We start from the raw sequence: 16989 nt of genomic DNA on the forward strand, positions 1-16989 counted from the left end.
TCTGTGTTGGTTACCAATGATTTTGAGAAAGGCAGGTCCGTTTCTGGCGGTTGCATCCATAGCGCTCCTCTGGGAATTTCGATATTCAGACATGGCTTACTAAAAATAGCCAGGGTGCTCTTCTCGGCTAGAAATAAACTGCAACAAGGGCTAATCGCCATAATTTTTCTGGAGGGGCAAATTCCAGAAGGCCTGTAGCTGCATTTGTCCCCGTATTAGGAAAGCTTGCAGCATTTGAGACTTATTAATTAAACTGTGAAGCATGCTGCCGCAGGAGGCAGTAATGGCCACAACTTGGATGGCTTTAAAAGGGGTTGGGCAACCTCATGGAGGATAGGGCTGTTGATGGATGGCCTCCATGGTCAAAGCGGGTGTTGGGGTGCATATGCCTATGCTTTTGTTCAAATTATTCAGAACCATGAGGACTAGGTTATTTATTCTAAGCTGTACCTCAAGAATAAAGGTTCTGCTTTGCATGAAGTAAAGTGAGATGAGTGCCGCAACCCCAGAGTAGTCCACGGACCTAATAGTCAGGGGTCCCTTTACCGTTACCTCTTAAAGGTAGTTCTTAACCCTTGTCACCCACAGAAAGGGGTGGGCCCTCCCTCCCATCTCTCACCTGGGAGCTCCCCTTTCTTCTCCCAGCCTCTCACCTTGGGAGATCCTCTCTTACCTGCCTCTCACACAGAGTCCTTCACCAGCCAGTCATCACCTTCATGTGTGTATAATCCCAATAATGGCCCAGAGCAGAGGAAACCAAGGAAAATAAAAGAGAAGAAGGAAGATAAAAATCTGGAACTTGACTTGATAATCTGATAACGCTGGTGTTCTTTACCTAGACTTGGTTATTTTAAACCCACGTGCAACGGACTGTACTCACTCTGCATGCCTATTTCATAGGTTTTTCCATGTTTTAATTAGCATTAAAAGATAATTTAAAACATCTACTTCATTTGATGTTTCTAAGCAGAGGATCGGGTGGTCACTTGCCATGGATTCTTTAGCTGTGATTCCTGTGTTGTACTAGATAACCCTTGGGCATCCCTTCCAACTGATTCTGTGATTTATCTGCTGTCCTGTGTACATTATAAAATGAAATAAAAATATTATATATATATCACTGGGGTTCTCCAGGCTTGTGCAACTAACCATGCCAGTAGCCACTTCTGAATGATGGGCCAATAAAATATGAACTACACACAGAGAGAGCTGTATTTGCCTGCCTCCCTTTGGGTGCTTTGCCGTAAGCATGTGATGTGGGGCTCATCCTTACATAATTTGCAAGTGCAGAATAGGACATTGTTTAATCAAGGGACTGCTGTGATAGTTTGGGGGAAGAGGGGGAGGCAAGCAGGAGGAGGGAAGCTTGGAGGGGGGGAGTTTGGGAATAACTCAGAAGCCGCTCAGCTTCCAGAGGATGATGCAACAGAATCATTCTCTCTCTTCTCTCTCTTCTCTCTCTCTCTCTCTCTCTGTGTGTGTGTGTGTGTGTGTGTGTTTATTTGGGAAGTTTTAGACAGTTGGGGGGAAAACGTAGTTCCTTTATTTTTTTAAGCAGCTGCCTTGAACATAGTCTGACTGTTGGTTCATATAGCTCAGTATTGTCTACACTGACCGGCAGCAGCTGTCCAGGGTTTCAGGCAGGGGGCATTCTCATCTCTCCGGGGACCTTCTGCATGCAAAGTAGATGCTCTGCCATTGCCCTGTAGTCCTGGAAGGTTCTAGTCCTCATGGTTCTAAAATAATAGGATGGTGTAAATAAGAAGCTGTCTTATATTAAGTCAGGCCACTGGTCTGTCTAGCTCAGTACAGATTTTATTTGCTTGGCTCTCTCACCCTCCACATTCCCAAAGACTTCCTGGCCCTGGGACCAGATCTCTTGCTGGCTTCATTCTGAGATGGCTGCTGTTTTGCTCCACCGGCTTGATGACCTACTTTGCATCTTGTCTGAGCCCGTTTTTGGAAGTGACACCCTAGCTTTCTTCTCCATGTGTCTGATTACTTTAGTAGAGCGTATATTGTTCCCTTAGGTGTGCAGACACATATTTCTTTGCATCTCTGGGGAGTGCCAACATTGTCCAAAGGTGATATGTTTGTTTGAATTATATATTTGTTTATTTTCTTTTCTTTTTCTTAATTAAGAGCTGTGAGTCATTCCACCTGCCCAAGTGGGTGAATTAAGCGGGGGGGGGGGAGTTTTTCCTGTGTACATCATCACTCAGTAGTGCATAGGTAAACTATGGAACTCACTCCCGCCAACCAAGAAGGTTTTAAAAGAGCATTGGACAGATTCATGGAGGAAGATAAGGCTGTCAGTACAATAGTTACTAACCCTGGTGCTATGCTTTGCCTACACCAGCCATCCCCAGACTATGGCCGATTTATCCGGCCCGTGGCAGCGCCCGCTCTTACTGGCGCGGCTGCCCACTTCTGGCACTGGAAATAGCTTGCACGCATGCGCAAGCATCATTTCCAGTGCACTTCCGGATCGGAGGAGGCCCGTGCGCATGCGCACAAGCTATATCTGGTGCTCCTGCGACCCAGAAGTGTGCCAGAAATAGCGTGTGCGCACGTGTATGGGCTCATGCTCCCGTGCGTTTCCCTACCCTCCAGCCTGCTGCGCAATTGGTGCTTCGGGCCAGTGCCCCTGGCATACACAGTTGGAGGCAGTATAGTTAATTCAATGTGTAAACTGCCCTTCACCCAAATATCACAGGGCGGTTCAATAAAAACAAGAACCATAATAGAAACAAACCAATAACCCTCCTCCCGCAAATATATTTAAAATGTTAATCAGCATTCCCCAAACAGGGAGCCACCACAGAAAAGGCCTATTCTCATGTTGCTTCCCTTCATACATCACATGGAGGAGGCGCATGCAGAAGGGCCTCAGATGTTGAACACAGAGTCGGAATGTTTTACATGCGGAGAGGTGGTCCTTGAGGTATTGCGGTCCTGAACTGTTTAAGGCTTTATAGGTCAAAACCAGCACTTTGAATTGGGCTCGGAAACTAATTGCAGTTGGGCAAGGATCGGTCTCATATACCCAAGTTGTCTTTGCCCAGTGAGCAACCTGACCACCAAATTCTGCACCAGCTAAAGTTTCCCAGCCTCCTTCAGAGGCAGTCCTAAGTATTATGTGTTGCAATGAATGTTCCTGAGTTGCTTATTTCCCAGTGATGCCTCTGATCACCAGGTGCTGGAAGCCAGTGGCAGGCAAATTCTGTTTCCAGTTTTGCCCTTCCTCTGAGTTCTCCAAGGGTATCTGGCTAGACATTGACAGGAGACAGATGGGGGAAGTAGATGAACATCTAACCCAGCATTTAAATTTGCATTTATAGATAAATCTAACAAAACCACTGTCTCCAAAACAGTACCCCCTCCCCTGCCTGCAGGTGTCTGGGAATGAACCTGGGACCTTCTGCATGCAAAGCAGATGCTCTGACCCTGAGCTGTCAGCGGGGAGCACACAGCTTCCAAATTTTTGAGGCTGGTGCTTCTCAGGAATCTGCACAACCCACTTCCTGGCCTTTACGATGGGTGTCTTGGGAAATGTTCCCATCCACCTTAACGCCTCCTCCCCCACATCTGCACTTGGTAAAGTTGAAAGTGCAAACATTTAACTCCAAGACTTTTGCTTCCTAAACTCTGCTGGAGCGGCAAAAGCTGGCTGGCGGCAGTTTGGGGATATGAGCCTCTCAGCCGTTCTCCTTTTCAAGACCACAGGTTTCAGTTTTGCGTTTCAATTCTTTGCCCATTTTGGGGAAACAGCCTCTCTCTCTCTGGCTCACGAGACTCAGGACCTGCCCCTATTTATCTTCCCTTTCCCCCCGCTTTGTCACTAGCTCAAAAGCTGCTCCTGAGCTTTGGATATCCTTATTGGGTCACTCAGTGTTTGTTCTTGAAGTTTTTTTAGAAAGCTGGGGGGTGGAAAGGAAATCTTCTTGCAGGAAGCTGCCTTGAACTGAGTCAAACCATTGGTCTATTTAGCTCAGTATTGTCTGCACTGACTGGCAGGGTTTCGGGCAGGAGACCTTCCCAGCCATTGAGGATTGAACCCAGGACCTGATGCATGCGAAACAAGTGCTCTGAGCTCGGCTTTTTCCCTTAATGAAGATCTCTGTACCCCACCTTGAGCTCCTTGGAGGAGAGGTGGCACAAATGGAAGTTAATAAATTAAGCCAAGTCTCTTCTTGCCTTGACATTTTAAAAGGGGCACACTTAGAAACACAAAACAGAGTTTGCAATTGAACAGCGAGAACAACAAGACGGTACTATAGGAAAGGATGGTTCCTAACCAGAGTTGTAGGAAAGGGTGGTTGTTTTTTCTCTCATCAAGCCTCACTTCCTCAGTTGGTTAGAGCATGGTGCTGATAATGCCAAGGTTGCAGGTTTGATCCCAGCTGCATTTTCTTGCAATGCAGGGAGTTGGGGACTAGATGATCCTCAGGGTCCCTTCCAACTCTATGATTCTATGATCACATTGAGAGAGGCTGTAGCTCAGGGGCTGAGCCTCTGCTCCGCGTACAGAAGGTCCAAGTTTAAATCTGCAGCCCTGAAGAACCACTGCCTGCCAGCCAGCCTAAACAATCTTGAGTTAGATCAGTGTTTCCCAACCTTGTGCCTCCAGATGTTTTCGGACTACAATTCCCATCATTCCTGACCACTGTTCTTGCTAGCTAGGGATGATGGGAGTTGTAGTCCCAAAACATCTGGAGGCACAAGGTTAGATGAACCAATGGTCTGACTTGGTATTCGGCAGATTTTTATTTATATCATTAGAAGCCAGCAGCAGTTCTGTTTTGCTGATTGCAGCTTCTGGGAGCTCCTGACCAGGCATTTAGTGGGTGAGTTTATGGGGAGGCCCAGAGTGCTTATCCTCTATTCCAGGGGTCAGCAAACTTTTTTAGCAGGGGGCCGGTCCACTGTCCCTCAGACCTTGTGGGGGGGCAGACTATATAGGGGGGGTGAACCAATTCCTATGCCCCACAAATAACCCAGAGATGCATTTTAAATAAAAGGACACATTCTACTCATGTAAAAACATGCTGATTCCCCAATCATCCGCGGGCTGGATTGATAAGGCGATTGGGCCGGATTCAGCCCCAGGGCCTTAGTTTGCCTACCCATGCTCTATTCAGACAACAAATATTCCAACTAAACATCAGGAATAACTTTGTGACAGGCAGAGCCATTCAAAAGTGGAATGGACTACCTTGGAAGGTAATGGGCTCTCCTTTGAAGGTGACCCGGAAACTACAACTAATCCAGAATGCGGCAGCTAGACTGGTGACTGGGAGCGGCCGCCGAGACCACAAAGCACCGGTCTTGAAAGATCTACATTGGCTCCCAGTACGTTTCCAAGCACAATTCAAAGTGTTGGTGCTGACCTTTAAAGCCCTAAATGGCCTCAGTCCAGTATACCTGAAGGAGTGTCTCCACCCCCATCGTTCTGCCCGGACACTGAGGTCCAGTACCGAGGGCCTTCTGGCGGTTCCCTCGTTGCGAGAAGCCAAGTTGCAGGGAACCAGGCAGAGGGCCTTCTCGGTAGTGGCGCCCGCTCTGTGGAACGCCCTCCCATCAGATGTCAAAGAGAAAAACAGCTACCAGATTTATAGAGGACACCTGAAGGCAGCCCTGTTTAGGGAAGCTTTTAATGTTTAATCAGTTATTTTATTTTATTTTATTGTTGGAAGCCACCCAGAGTGGCTGGGGAAACCCAGCCAAATGGGCAGGGTATAAATATAATAATAATAATAATAATAATAATAATAATAATAATAATAATAATAATAATAAGTCCAGCTAAATGTCAGTTTGGTGCTTTCTTCTTGCACCCCTAATAGCAAACTCAAGTTGTGACGTGCCAATGGAAATAGTGGCAAAACAGGATTGGTAATGAAATTTTGGGGTGGAGGGAAGTGTTGTCAAAAGGGGAACAAAAGTCTCTACGAAGGAGGAGGAGCACCAATATTCTCCTCCATGGATTTTGATGGTGAAAAGGTCAGATGCAGTGGGAATGTAGGGAACTGCCTTACACTTGTCTGTCTCTAGCTCAGTATTCTCCACGCTGTCTGGCAGCAGCTCCCAGGGTTTCAAGCAGGAGCAGTGAGTCACACAGAGCAGCAAAGGGGCTGCCTCCCCCTCCCCACCCCTTGCCGGTATTTCTTCAGCATCAATTGAAGGCCAGAGGCAGAGGCTGTGTGGGAAAGACAAGGAAGGCCTGGGGCAGGTCCGTACAGAGAGGCATCAGGGAACCTCTTCTCTCTAGCTGGTATTTCTGTAGTATCAGGAAGTGATACTGAATGATCAAAGAATCACACACACACACACACCCGTGAAGCCCAGAGGCGGAGGCTGTGTGAGAAAGGCAAAAAAGGTCCACACAAGAGGCAGCAGAGAGTGTCTCCTCTGCAGAAAGGCTCCCAGGAGACATTAACTGAGTCAGTCCATTCCATGTGATTCAAACGGCTGCTGTCAGACCATCCAGAAAAATCTTTGCACAAATATTTCCCCCCATCAATCCCTTTTGTTTTAGTATTACCCGAACTCCTGCCTTGGCTAGGATTTTTTTCACCCTGGAGCCTTCTGTCTTTCTTTTTGTGCAACCTACTCAATGTTTTCTCCCCAGCTCTTCTCCCATCTGGTTCATTTTGGCTCTCTTTCCCTGCTTGCCGGCGGCATCTGAGCTGGGTTTCTCTCCTCCCGCCTGTGGCCCAGATGCCCTCTCTTCCTGTCTCCGCCACAGAGGCCTTTCACCAGAGCCAAAAACACGTGAGGATAAAGGTGAAGGGAGTGCCTCTGAGCGCCTACAGAATTATCAGTGCACTGCCCTCCTTACTCTGCCCTCAGCCAGCCGCTATCTACTTGTCTTCTTACAACCGTTTAAGGCAGGCATCCCCAAACTGCGGCCCTCCAGATGTTTTGGCCTACAACTCCCATGATCCCTAGCTAACAGGACCAGTGGTCAGGGATGATGGGAATGGTAGTCCAAAACATCTGGAGGGCCGAAGTTTGGGGATGCCTGGTTTAAGGTGACTCTGCCTGCCATTGGCTCTGGTGCCACCTACTGGTGGCCTCCTTGCTTTCTGCCCCACCAGCCGCAATGAGGCTAAAAGTGAGGAGGGCACCTCTGAGGGTATGCATAATTGGAATCATAGAATCATAGAGTTGGAAGAGACCACAAGGGCCATCCAGTCCAACCCCCTGCTGAGCAGGAAGCACCATCAAAGCATTCTTGACATATGCCTGTCAAGCCTCTGCTTAAAGACCTCCAAAGAAGGAGACTCCACCACACTCCTTGGCAGCAAATTCCACTGTCGAACAGCTCTTACTGTCAGGAAGTTCTTCCTAATGCTCAGGTGGAATCTTCTTTCTTGTAGTTTGAATCCATTGCTCCGTGTCTGTTGCTTAGCATCAGCTGGAGTCTGATAGGGCAAATGGGACACTGCCCCACTACTGTTGCCGGACCTCCAGGTCTGACCTGAAGTCTCCATGTTTGCCTGGCTCCCTCAGGTGGAGGGCTTGAATCTCTAGGTAGGCAAGAGAGACAACAACAGCAACACAATTATCAACAAGACTCTGCATGCAGCTTGCAAGCTTCAGCCTAGCAGTAGCTGGCTGCAGCTTATAACAGAGACATTTTGCAGGGGGTGGGTTGCCCTCCTCCTTTCCTCTCTCCCAGTTAACCTTCTCCTCTTCTAGGCCCTTCCCCTGTGACCTCCCCAGGGGCCGCCCTGAGGTCTCAGGTTTGGCCCTGAAACCTCCATGCCCCTGACCTGGCAACCCTATGCCCCAGCACCCTCAACCTGCCCTCAGCCAACCCCCATCTGCCTGCTTTCTTACTTACAACCAAACAGATAGTGGCTTTGCCTGTCACTGGCTCTGGCGCCACCTACTGGAGGTCTTCCTGCCTTCTGCCTCACCAGTCCAATGAGAGCCAGCCAGCGTTGATAATTACAGTCAATTACCATTTTGTGTGGGGGTTCCGTTCCCAGCCCCTGTGCGTCGACAGTGCATATAAGCGCTGCCCCCCCCATTCCCTCCACCCCCATTCCTCCCTTTTTGTGATATGTTGAGTGACGTTTTGAGTCACTTCCGGGTGTAGCACACATATATGATTGTGCATCTTTGGGACGCATATTAATCAGTCTTTGTCTGTACTAGATTGATTAACTGGTTGCTGCTTGCTGTTTGTTTAACCCACCTTTTTCTTCAGGGAGCTCAAGGTGGCATACTTGGTTCTCCCTCTGCTAGAAAGGGATGTGTGTGTGAATGTGTACAAATGAACTTACAGCATACAGTGGTACCTCGGTTTATGAACACAATTGGTTCCGAAAGTCTGTTCATAAACTGAAGCGTTCATAAACTGAAGCGAACTTTCCCATTAAAAGTAAATGGAAAGTGGATTAATCCATTCCAGACGGGTCTGCGGAGTACTCAACCTGAAGCGTACTTAACCCGAAGCATAGGTGTAATTGGTTCCGGAAGTCTGTTCATAAACTGAAGCGAACTTTTCCATTGAAAGTAATGGAAAGTGAATTAATCCGTTCTAGATGGGTTCACGGTGTTCGTAAACGGAAAATTCGCTAACCGAGGTTTTCATAAACCGAGGTTCCACTGTAGAGGTAAGATTTGCATCCATTGCTCCACCCACTCTTCCTTCTGGACCCACCCACCACTGGCATGCGGCCCCTGAGTTCGGGGGGGGGGTTGCCCAGCAGAGAATGAAAAAGTTTCTCCACCCCGGCTCTCAGGAGTGAGGCATCTCAAAGGCTTCTCAGCAGCAATTCAGAAATTCAGAAATTTGATTTCCAAGCTCAAAGTTAGCTGGACTTTTCCTCCTCCCGCTTCTCCAGCAAAAGACTGTGTTGTTGTACCTCAACCAAAAGGCAGCCTGCCAAAACTGTAGTTCCGTCTCCAAGTAGATAAACAAGACAGGGACCGGGAGAGGCAGACACACAGGGAGGCTTCAAAAATAAACTAATGATAAAAACAGGCAGGGAGTGGGGGGAAGGAGAAGGTTTCTCCACTCCCGCTGAATTACTCTCTCGGCATCTTTTCCTTTCCTTTCAGCGTTTGCCCAAAGGGTCTTGGCCCAGTGGCAGAGCACCTGCCTTGCATGCAGAAGGCCCCAGGCTCAAACCCCAGAATCTCCCAAATACTGCTGGCTGAAACCCCTGGAGAACCATTGTAGATAACACTGAACCTGATGGACCTAAGGCAGTATAAGGCGGCCTTTGCATATTACTGTAACAGTAATAAACAATAGGATAATGAAAACATTTCATATTAATAAAAATGCAATCAAATGGAAAATACCACTGGTAATCCATAATGGTAAAGGTAAAGCGACCCCTGACCATTAGGTCCAGTTGTGACCGACTCTGGGGTTGCGGCGCTCATCTCGCGTTATTGGGCGAGGGAGCTGGCGTACAGCTTCCAGGCGAACCACTTCTGGCAAACCAGAGCAGCGCACGGAAACGCCGTTTACCTTCCCGCTGGAGCGGTACCTATTTATCTACTTGCACTTTGATGTGCTTTCGAACTGCTAGGTTGGCAGGAGCAATCCATAATGAGGACTAACAATAAAGGGGGACTCACTCTTTTCAGGCAGGATTCCATCACATACCAGCAACTTCAGGTTGCTCAATCAAAGCGGATTAGTTGGTTGCCTTGAAAAAAACCTGATTGTTTTATTTTATCTTTAACACTGTTTACAGGAAGCACATGGAACACAACAGTGGCAATCCCCCAAAATGTGCACTGTGTCCGGCAAGCGTCATGCACCATGCAAGTGGATTAATTCCCCAGGTCACCAAAGTCTCTGAGACTTTTTTCTTTTTCTTTTTCCTCCAGGCACGGCAGCAAGCTCAGCTCCGCCATCAGATGGCTGAAGAGAGCAAAGCAGAATACTCCTCCACATTACAGAGATTCAACCACGAGCAGCATGACCATTATCATACCCACATCCCTAACATCTTCCAGGTGAGAGCCCCTCTAGTGACCCACTTTCTCCATCTCTTAAGTCGTGCCCACATCTTGCATTTAAAGCATACAGCTTCCGCCCGCCCCCCGCCCCAAAATCCTGTTTTCCCCTCACAGAGTTATAGTTCCCCGTGTTCTGAACAAACAACAAACTACAGTTCCTGGGGTAGCCATGTGTTTTAAGTGTACGGTACAGATGTTGTCTCAGTGACTTATACATGGTTTTGCTCTGTAATTGCCTTCTGAGCCACCGCCTCAACAAGGCAGTTTATATCCAAGATAATTGAAAACACATACACACACACAAACATTTTAAAGCAAGACTAAAACTTTAATGAGCAGGCACTTATGGTAAAACCCGATTTATCCAGCTGGGAAAGCCTGCATCCAGCTAAGCCCTACTCAGAGTATACCCATTGAAACAAATGAACTGGAGCTAGCCATGCCCATTAGTTCCAGTAGGCTTACTCTAAGGAGAATCAACATTGGATCTATCCCAGTGCAAATGGGCTAACCTAATTGAACGGATTGTCCTTGCAAGGGCTGATGGGAGTCGTAGCCCAACAGTGTCCAGCGGGGACCATGTTGGCTATCATTATATATTCAGTTGTATGTGTTGCTTTGCCTGCCGCACTCTGTAATATTGGCTGTCAGCTGCGGGGTGGGGCAGTGCTGGAAAGGCGACATTCTGATTGTTCCGTGTCTACTGAATCATCTGAAGCATCTGAGTCCAGGAGCCACAAGAGCTGCTTATTGGTTCCTTCTTTGCCCACTCTAGATCAAGGGAAGTAATAGTACCACTGTATTCTGCTCTGGTCAGACCTCACCTGGAGTACTGTGTCCAGTTCTGGGCATCACAGTTCAAGAAGGATACTGACAAGCTGGAATGTGTCCAGAGGAGGGCAAGCAAAATGGTCAAAGGCCTGGAAACGATGGCTTATGAGGAACGGCTTAGGGAGCTGGGTATGTTTAGCCTGGAGAAGAGAAGGTTAAGGGGTGATATGATAGCCATGTTCAAATATATAAAAGGATGTCATATGGAGGAGGGTGAAAGGTTGTTTTCTGCTGCTCCGGAGAAGCGGACACGGAGCAATGGATTCAAACTGCAGGAAGGAAGATTCCACCTAAACATTAGGAAGAACTTCCTGACAGTAAGAGCTGTTCGACAGTGGAATTTGGTGCCAAGGAGTGTGGTGGAGTCTCCTTCTTTGGAGGTGTTTAAGAGGCTTGACAGACATATGTCAAGAATGCTTTGATGGTGTTTCCTGCTTGGCAGGGGGTTGGACTGGATGGCCCTTGTGGTCTCTTCCAACTATGATTCTATGATTCTATGCTACTGCCTTGAAACATCTAGCCAAGGCCACAGTGGCATGGATATCTGCTGCTCTTCCACTTGTCTAGGGCTCAAGTAGCCCCTTGGTGGTGGTGGAGATCTCAGTGTGGCCGGGTGAGCCCATAGCTATTGTTCAAGGGAGCTGGGTGGTGACATCACCATTTCTCATTCTCTTGCCACCTCTGTTCTGCAGCTGTGAGATGAGCAAAAAAAAAATTGCATTGTTATGGGGTGGGCTGGTGTCAGCTGAAAACTGGAACAGCACCCCACCCCCCACCCCACAGCATGGGTTCGAATGTGATTTTGCAAGTCTCAGTAATGTATGAACTGCATCAGATGCACTATCCTTCAAGGCTGAATGTTCGCTGCTGGTGGTTGTTTTTAATGTCACAGACTTAATTCTATTTGTGGGTGCCACCTAATGGGCAGGCTGCAGTGCCTAGCCTAGGAAATATGCTTCTGGGCATGTGCAGAGAGGATGCCTTGCAGTCACCTCAGGAGGTTGGGCTGCCCAGCTGCCTTTGTTGCAGCTGAAATGGGCAATTGTTTTCCCCATTTACAAATAGATTGTTTGCTTGTTTTCCCAACAGTGTGTCATGAAATGATTAAGGGCAGCAGAAATGTAAAGTAGGGGCAAGGGGGAACCAAGCAGGTGAATGGAAATCTTCAGAATAAAAGTATTTTCTGCGCTTAAAGATGAACAGATCAATCAGATCAATCACCCTCAAATATGGATGAATTGTTATGAGGACCTTTTCTAAATCAAGGGAAGTAATAGTACCACTGTATTCTGCTCTGGTCAGACCTCATCTGGAGTACTGTGTCCAGTTCTAGGCACCACAGTTCAAGAAGGATATTGAGAAGCTGGAACGTGTCCAGAGGAGGGCAAGCAAAATGGTCAAAGGCCTGGAAACGATGGCTTATGAGGAACGGCTTAGGGAGCTGGGTATGTTTAGCCTGGAGAAGAGAAGGTTAAGGGGTGATATGATAGCCATGTTCAAATATATAAAAGGATGTCATATGGAGGAGGGAGAAAGGTTGTTTTCTGCTGCTCCAAGTGGACACGGAGCAATGGATTCAAACTACAAGAAAGAAGATTCCACCTACTCTAAACATTAGGAAGAACTTCCTGACAGTAAGAGCTGTTCGGCAGTGGAATTTGCTGCCAAGGAGTGTGGTGGAGTCTCCTTCTTTGGAGGTCTTTAAGCAGAGGCTTGAGAGCCATCTGTCAGGAATGGTTTGATGGTGTTTCCTGCTTGGCATGGGGTTGGACTGGATGGCCCTTGTGGTCTCTTCCAACTCTATGATTCTATTATTCTTTTTAATTGCAAACTGATACAAAAATGGGGAAGAATGAACTTAAGATTGGAAGAATGAATGAAACTTTTGTTGTTTATTGAAAAATGATAAACTGAATTGAGAGATTCTCCTAGTTAGCCTGATTATTGCCCACTTTGTGCAATGTTTTAGACAAACTTAGCTTAGCTTAGTGTAGTGTAGGATTAGCTTAGTGTAATGTCTGAGCATGGAAACCTGGGGCTTATAATTTTGCCCTACCTTTTGCCCCATTTTTTTCCAGAGAGGTGTTTGTTTGCCCAGAGCTTTCCCTGTGAAAACCCACTCTTTAAAGCTGAATCAGAGCAAACACCAATTCTAGTTTCCAGGAGATTGATGTTTGCTCCAATTGAGCTTTAAAGAGTGGGTTTGTATGGGGAAAGCTCTGGAGCCAAAAATGGGGGAGGCACTGGGACACAGCGGTGCTTTAAATTGCAGACTGCCTGAAAAGAGCAGAGGAAAGTTAAGTGTGGATGAGCCCCTGGCTTGCTTCTCCCTAGCAAGGCACGATTGCTAGTCAGCTTTAACATCTATTCGGTTTCAGCAGCATTTCCTTCACCTCTGCAAGAGCCAGGCATATTTATTATTTATTCATTTGATTAATTATTTAGAGCATTTGTACCCCCTCTTCAGCCAAAAGGGCTCCCAGGAGTGGCTTATGCACAGCCAATTAAAACAAGACAGCCCCTTTCCTCAGGCTTATAATGTATAAAAACAAAACAAAAAATGACACAGAAGGGAACAGGCAGGGAGGTCAGAGGAGAAGATCACACGAAGGCACCAGTTCTTAAACACCTGTCCTAACAATAATCACTTGGCACAGGCTGTAATGTGAGCAAGCTGCCTCACCTCCTGCCTGGGACCTTTAAAAGGAGGAGCTGCTATTTAAGTACTTATTCTTGCTCTCTCTTAACATTTTTGTGCAGAACAATTTGTTGCCTTTAGGGGAGGAAATTGTATGCTTTTTAATACTTTTGAAACATTAGTTCTATTTGTATTGTATTGTATTGTATTTGCATGGCTATGTTTGTGTCTGTATTTGTGTTGGGATGCCTGTTTTGGCCAAAAGGTGGCATATTAATAAGGGGCGGGAAGTGGAGCTGGGCTTGGCTAACGAAATGAGCACTTCTGAGGTTAGCTGATGGGGTGGCTGAGGGAGAGGAGGCCTGGTGCAGCTATTTCTCCAGCTTATTCTTTTGACAACCAGACGAAAAACATTGAGTGAGCTATTATTATTATTATTATTATTATTATTATTATTATTATTATTGGAAATCTAGAAATTCTATACAGAAAATCTACCTGTGGGTCCTTCTGGGAATTGTTATGTCATTGCCCTGAACCCAACCCTCTGGTGGGTTGAAGTTCAAAAAGAAATATGTCACTTGGAGTTAGAATCATAGAGTTGGAAGAGACCACAAGGGCCATCCAGTCCAACCCCCTGCCAAGCAGGAAACACCATCAAGCCTTTCCTGACATATGGCTGTCAAGCCTCTGCTTAAAGACCTCCACAGAAGGAGACTCCACCACACTCCTTGGCAGCAAATTCCACTGTCGAACAGCTCTTACTGTCAGGAAGTTCCTCCTAATGTTTAGGTGGAATCTTCTTTCTTGTAGCTTGAATCCATTGCTCCGTGTCCGCTTCTCTGGAGCAAAAGAAAACAACCTTTCGCCCTCTTCTATATGACATCCTTTTATATATTTGAACATGTCTATCATATCACCCCTTAACCTTCTCTTCTCCAGGCTAAACATACCCAGCTCCCTAAGCCGGTCCTCCAAGCAACTCAGTGTCCTATCAGGCTGCAGGTCAAAGTCATGGAAATATGTGGCTTTGATTCATACCCGTCCCCATGCTTGTTCTGCATCCTGTTTTGCTGAGGGGTTAACCCTTTTTTGTTTTTTATTGTCCTGCAAAAGGTATCACCCTTGTTTCTCCTTTTAGCCTCCAATCCTATCGGCACTCATCACTTGAGTTTGCTGTTTTGAGGGAGCGATGACAACATTGCAGGGTTGTTCGGAGGGTTGCAAGCAAGATAATGTGTATGAAATGCTTTTCATGTGTTGAAGCACTGTATGAATGCCGATTCTTACACTTACAGAAAATTCAAGAAATGGAGGAGCGGAGGATAATCAGGATAGGCGAATCCATGAAGACCTTTGCGGAGGTGGACCGGCAGGTGATCCCTATCATTGGAAAATGCCTGGATGAGATAACAAAAGCAGCTGAATCCATTGATCAGAAGCATGTGAGTTCAATGTTCAATGTTTCTTTTTTAAGAAACACAGCTGCTGAATTCTCTGCCAAATTGGTATTCAGGGATGCTTGGTGGAGAAAGGTGATTGGACCTGCTTGGTTTTCTCTTTAGTTTTCCCCTATTACTTACATTTTGAAATAAAAACACAGCAGCGGTAAGGTATGACCAGCTTAAAATTGGTGCTTTGCCCTATTCCCAAATGGAAAATAGGTCTGCCACCAAATTTGATCACTTGCCTCTAGCCTTATACTACTTAAGTCAAATACTACCCCCCTACCCCACCCCCCTTTCTGGCCTCTGCTTCCCCCCCTTGTAGCATCTCCAGCAAGATGGAGAGAATGACACAGCTGATGACGCCCCTCCCAGCAGTGACCACCAATTGAACCTGTGTGGGATCTGCCCCCATCCTTCCCGCTATGCCAGGGGCAGACGAAGATGAATTTGTTCTGGGTTTCTGACTTCCTGTTTTTGACATCTATCCCTTTCTGCTGCAGAAAAGGGACTGGCTATTTTTAGCTCCATTGTAGTGGAAGGATGTTTGGATTGTTGAGGGAAGTATGTAATATGGATTTAAGGGGGTGGGGAGAGCAATTAAAAAGGAGTTCTAAAGGTTGGGGAATCAGAGAAGGAAGATGCCACTGCCCCCCAAGCCCCAGAATGTGATTATCGTTTGGCATGTTTACTATTTCAGTTTTTATCTCTGGCTTTCTTTCTTCCTCTTTCCACCTCTTCCTCCCCCCCATGGGTGTCACACGTGGGTGCCACAACTAGCATGTGTGTGGCTGTAGCTCTGCCCTCCACATCCTACTGGGAACAGGATGAAGGAAGAAATAAGATATCCCTGCTTTCCGTGGGGGTGGGGGTGTGTGCTTAGCAGGAAAATGGTTGTGCCATTCCTAGCCTTTCCGGGAAATTACAACACCTGTGGTTGGGGTGGAGTGGGGAGAAATTCAATTCAGGACCAGGTTGCATGAAGAATTTTCACAAGGGCTTTAAGGAAACAGATGTGGAAATATGGAGAATAAGATTGGAAAAACTGAAAGAAACTGAAAATGACAGATTCACCCATCCCTAGTAATCAAACCAGTGTCAAGCAGCTTTTTGGAATCTCAGGCAGAGGCCTTCAGGTCCATCTACCTGAGGATCACGCAAAGCATATCTAACAGTTTGGGTCCAGAATATCTCCACCTGATCCCTTATATCCCTGCCTGGTCCCTGAGGTCTTTTGGAGAGTTTTTGTGGTTCAGACTCACAGCTGGTATTCACCAGGAGCCGTACTGCGCCCAATTTTGTGGAACTCCCAGCTGAAATGAGGAAGCCTCCCTACTGAATATTATTCTCTCTTTTTTTATTCCTGCAGACATTTTAATGGAATTCTAATGTTTTCACTCATTTTAGACTTCCATTGTATTGAGTGTTCTTTTACTTCACTTAGAGATGTCTGTAACTAATTGGTATGTAAATTGCAGAAATAATTCAAAAATGCCACTAAGCCACGAAGCCCTTTTACTGAAACTCATCTTTCTGGGGAATTCAAGGGCTGTGAGATTTCCAAGACAGACAATCCCAGGAGCTTTGAGTTTCCATCAGAGGAGTTCCATGTCACAAATCTTTTCCCAAAAAAGGTCTGTGATACTGCATTCTGACAACTACAATCCTCTGTACATCATTGGGCTGGTTTGCCAGAAAGTGCTGCTGCTGAGCTGGTCTTCTCTGCTTGAGCACCACTAGTGGCTGGAGTTTGGTACTGCATCTTTTAGTTCAGCAGCCATCATGACACAAGTACAGTCATACCTCGGTTTAAGTACGCCTCGGTTTGAGTACTTTCAGTTTAAGTACTCCACGGACCTGTCTGAAACGGATTAACCCACTTTCGATTACTTTCAATGGGAAAGTTTGCTTCAGGTTAAGTGCGCTTCAGTTTAAGTACTCCGGGGTCCCGTCTGGAGCGGATTAATCCACTTTCCATTACTTTCAATGGGAAAGTGCGCTTCAGGTTAAGTACAGACTTCCGGAACCAATTGTGTACTTAAACTGAGGTACCACTGTACTGTATATTCCTGCGTATAAGACTAC

At 46.6% G+C, this 16989-nt stretch overlaps 1 protein-coding gene across 15 annotated transcripts in view; it reads left to right on the plus strand.

Annotated features, from left to right (window-relative positions):
• FNBP1 (formin binding protein 1) overlaps nucleotides 1–16989 on the plus strand; it is a 119996-nt gene that overhangs the window by 67259 nt on the left and 35748 nt on the right. For all 15 annotated transcript variants that reach the window (XM_060270440.1, XM_035112999.2, XM_035113001.2 and 12 more), the window contains exons 7-8: nucleotides 9859–9987; nucleotides 14758–14904. In XM_060270440.1, the coding sequence (XP_060126423.1) occupies nucleotides 9859–9987; nucleotides 14758–14904 (276 nt within the window). The remainder of the gene's footprint in view (nucleotides 1–9858; nucleotides 9988–14757; nucleotides 14905–16989) is intronic.

This window comes from Zootoca vivipara, chromosome Z (assembly GCF_963506605.1).
Source record: "Zootoca vivipara chromosome Z, rZooViv1.1, whole genome shotgun sequence".
NCBI lineage: Eukaryota > Metazoa > Chordata > Lepidosauria > Squamata > Lacertidae > Zootoca > Zootoca vivipara.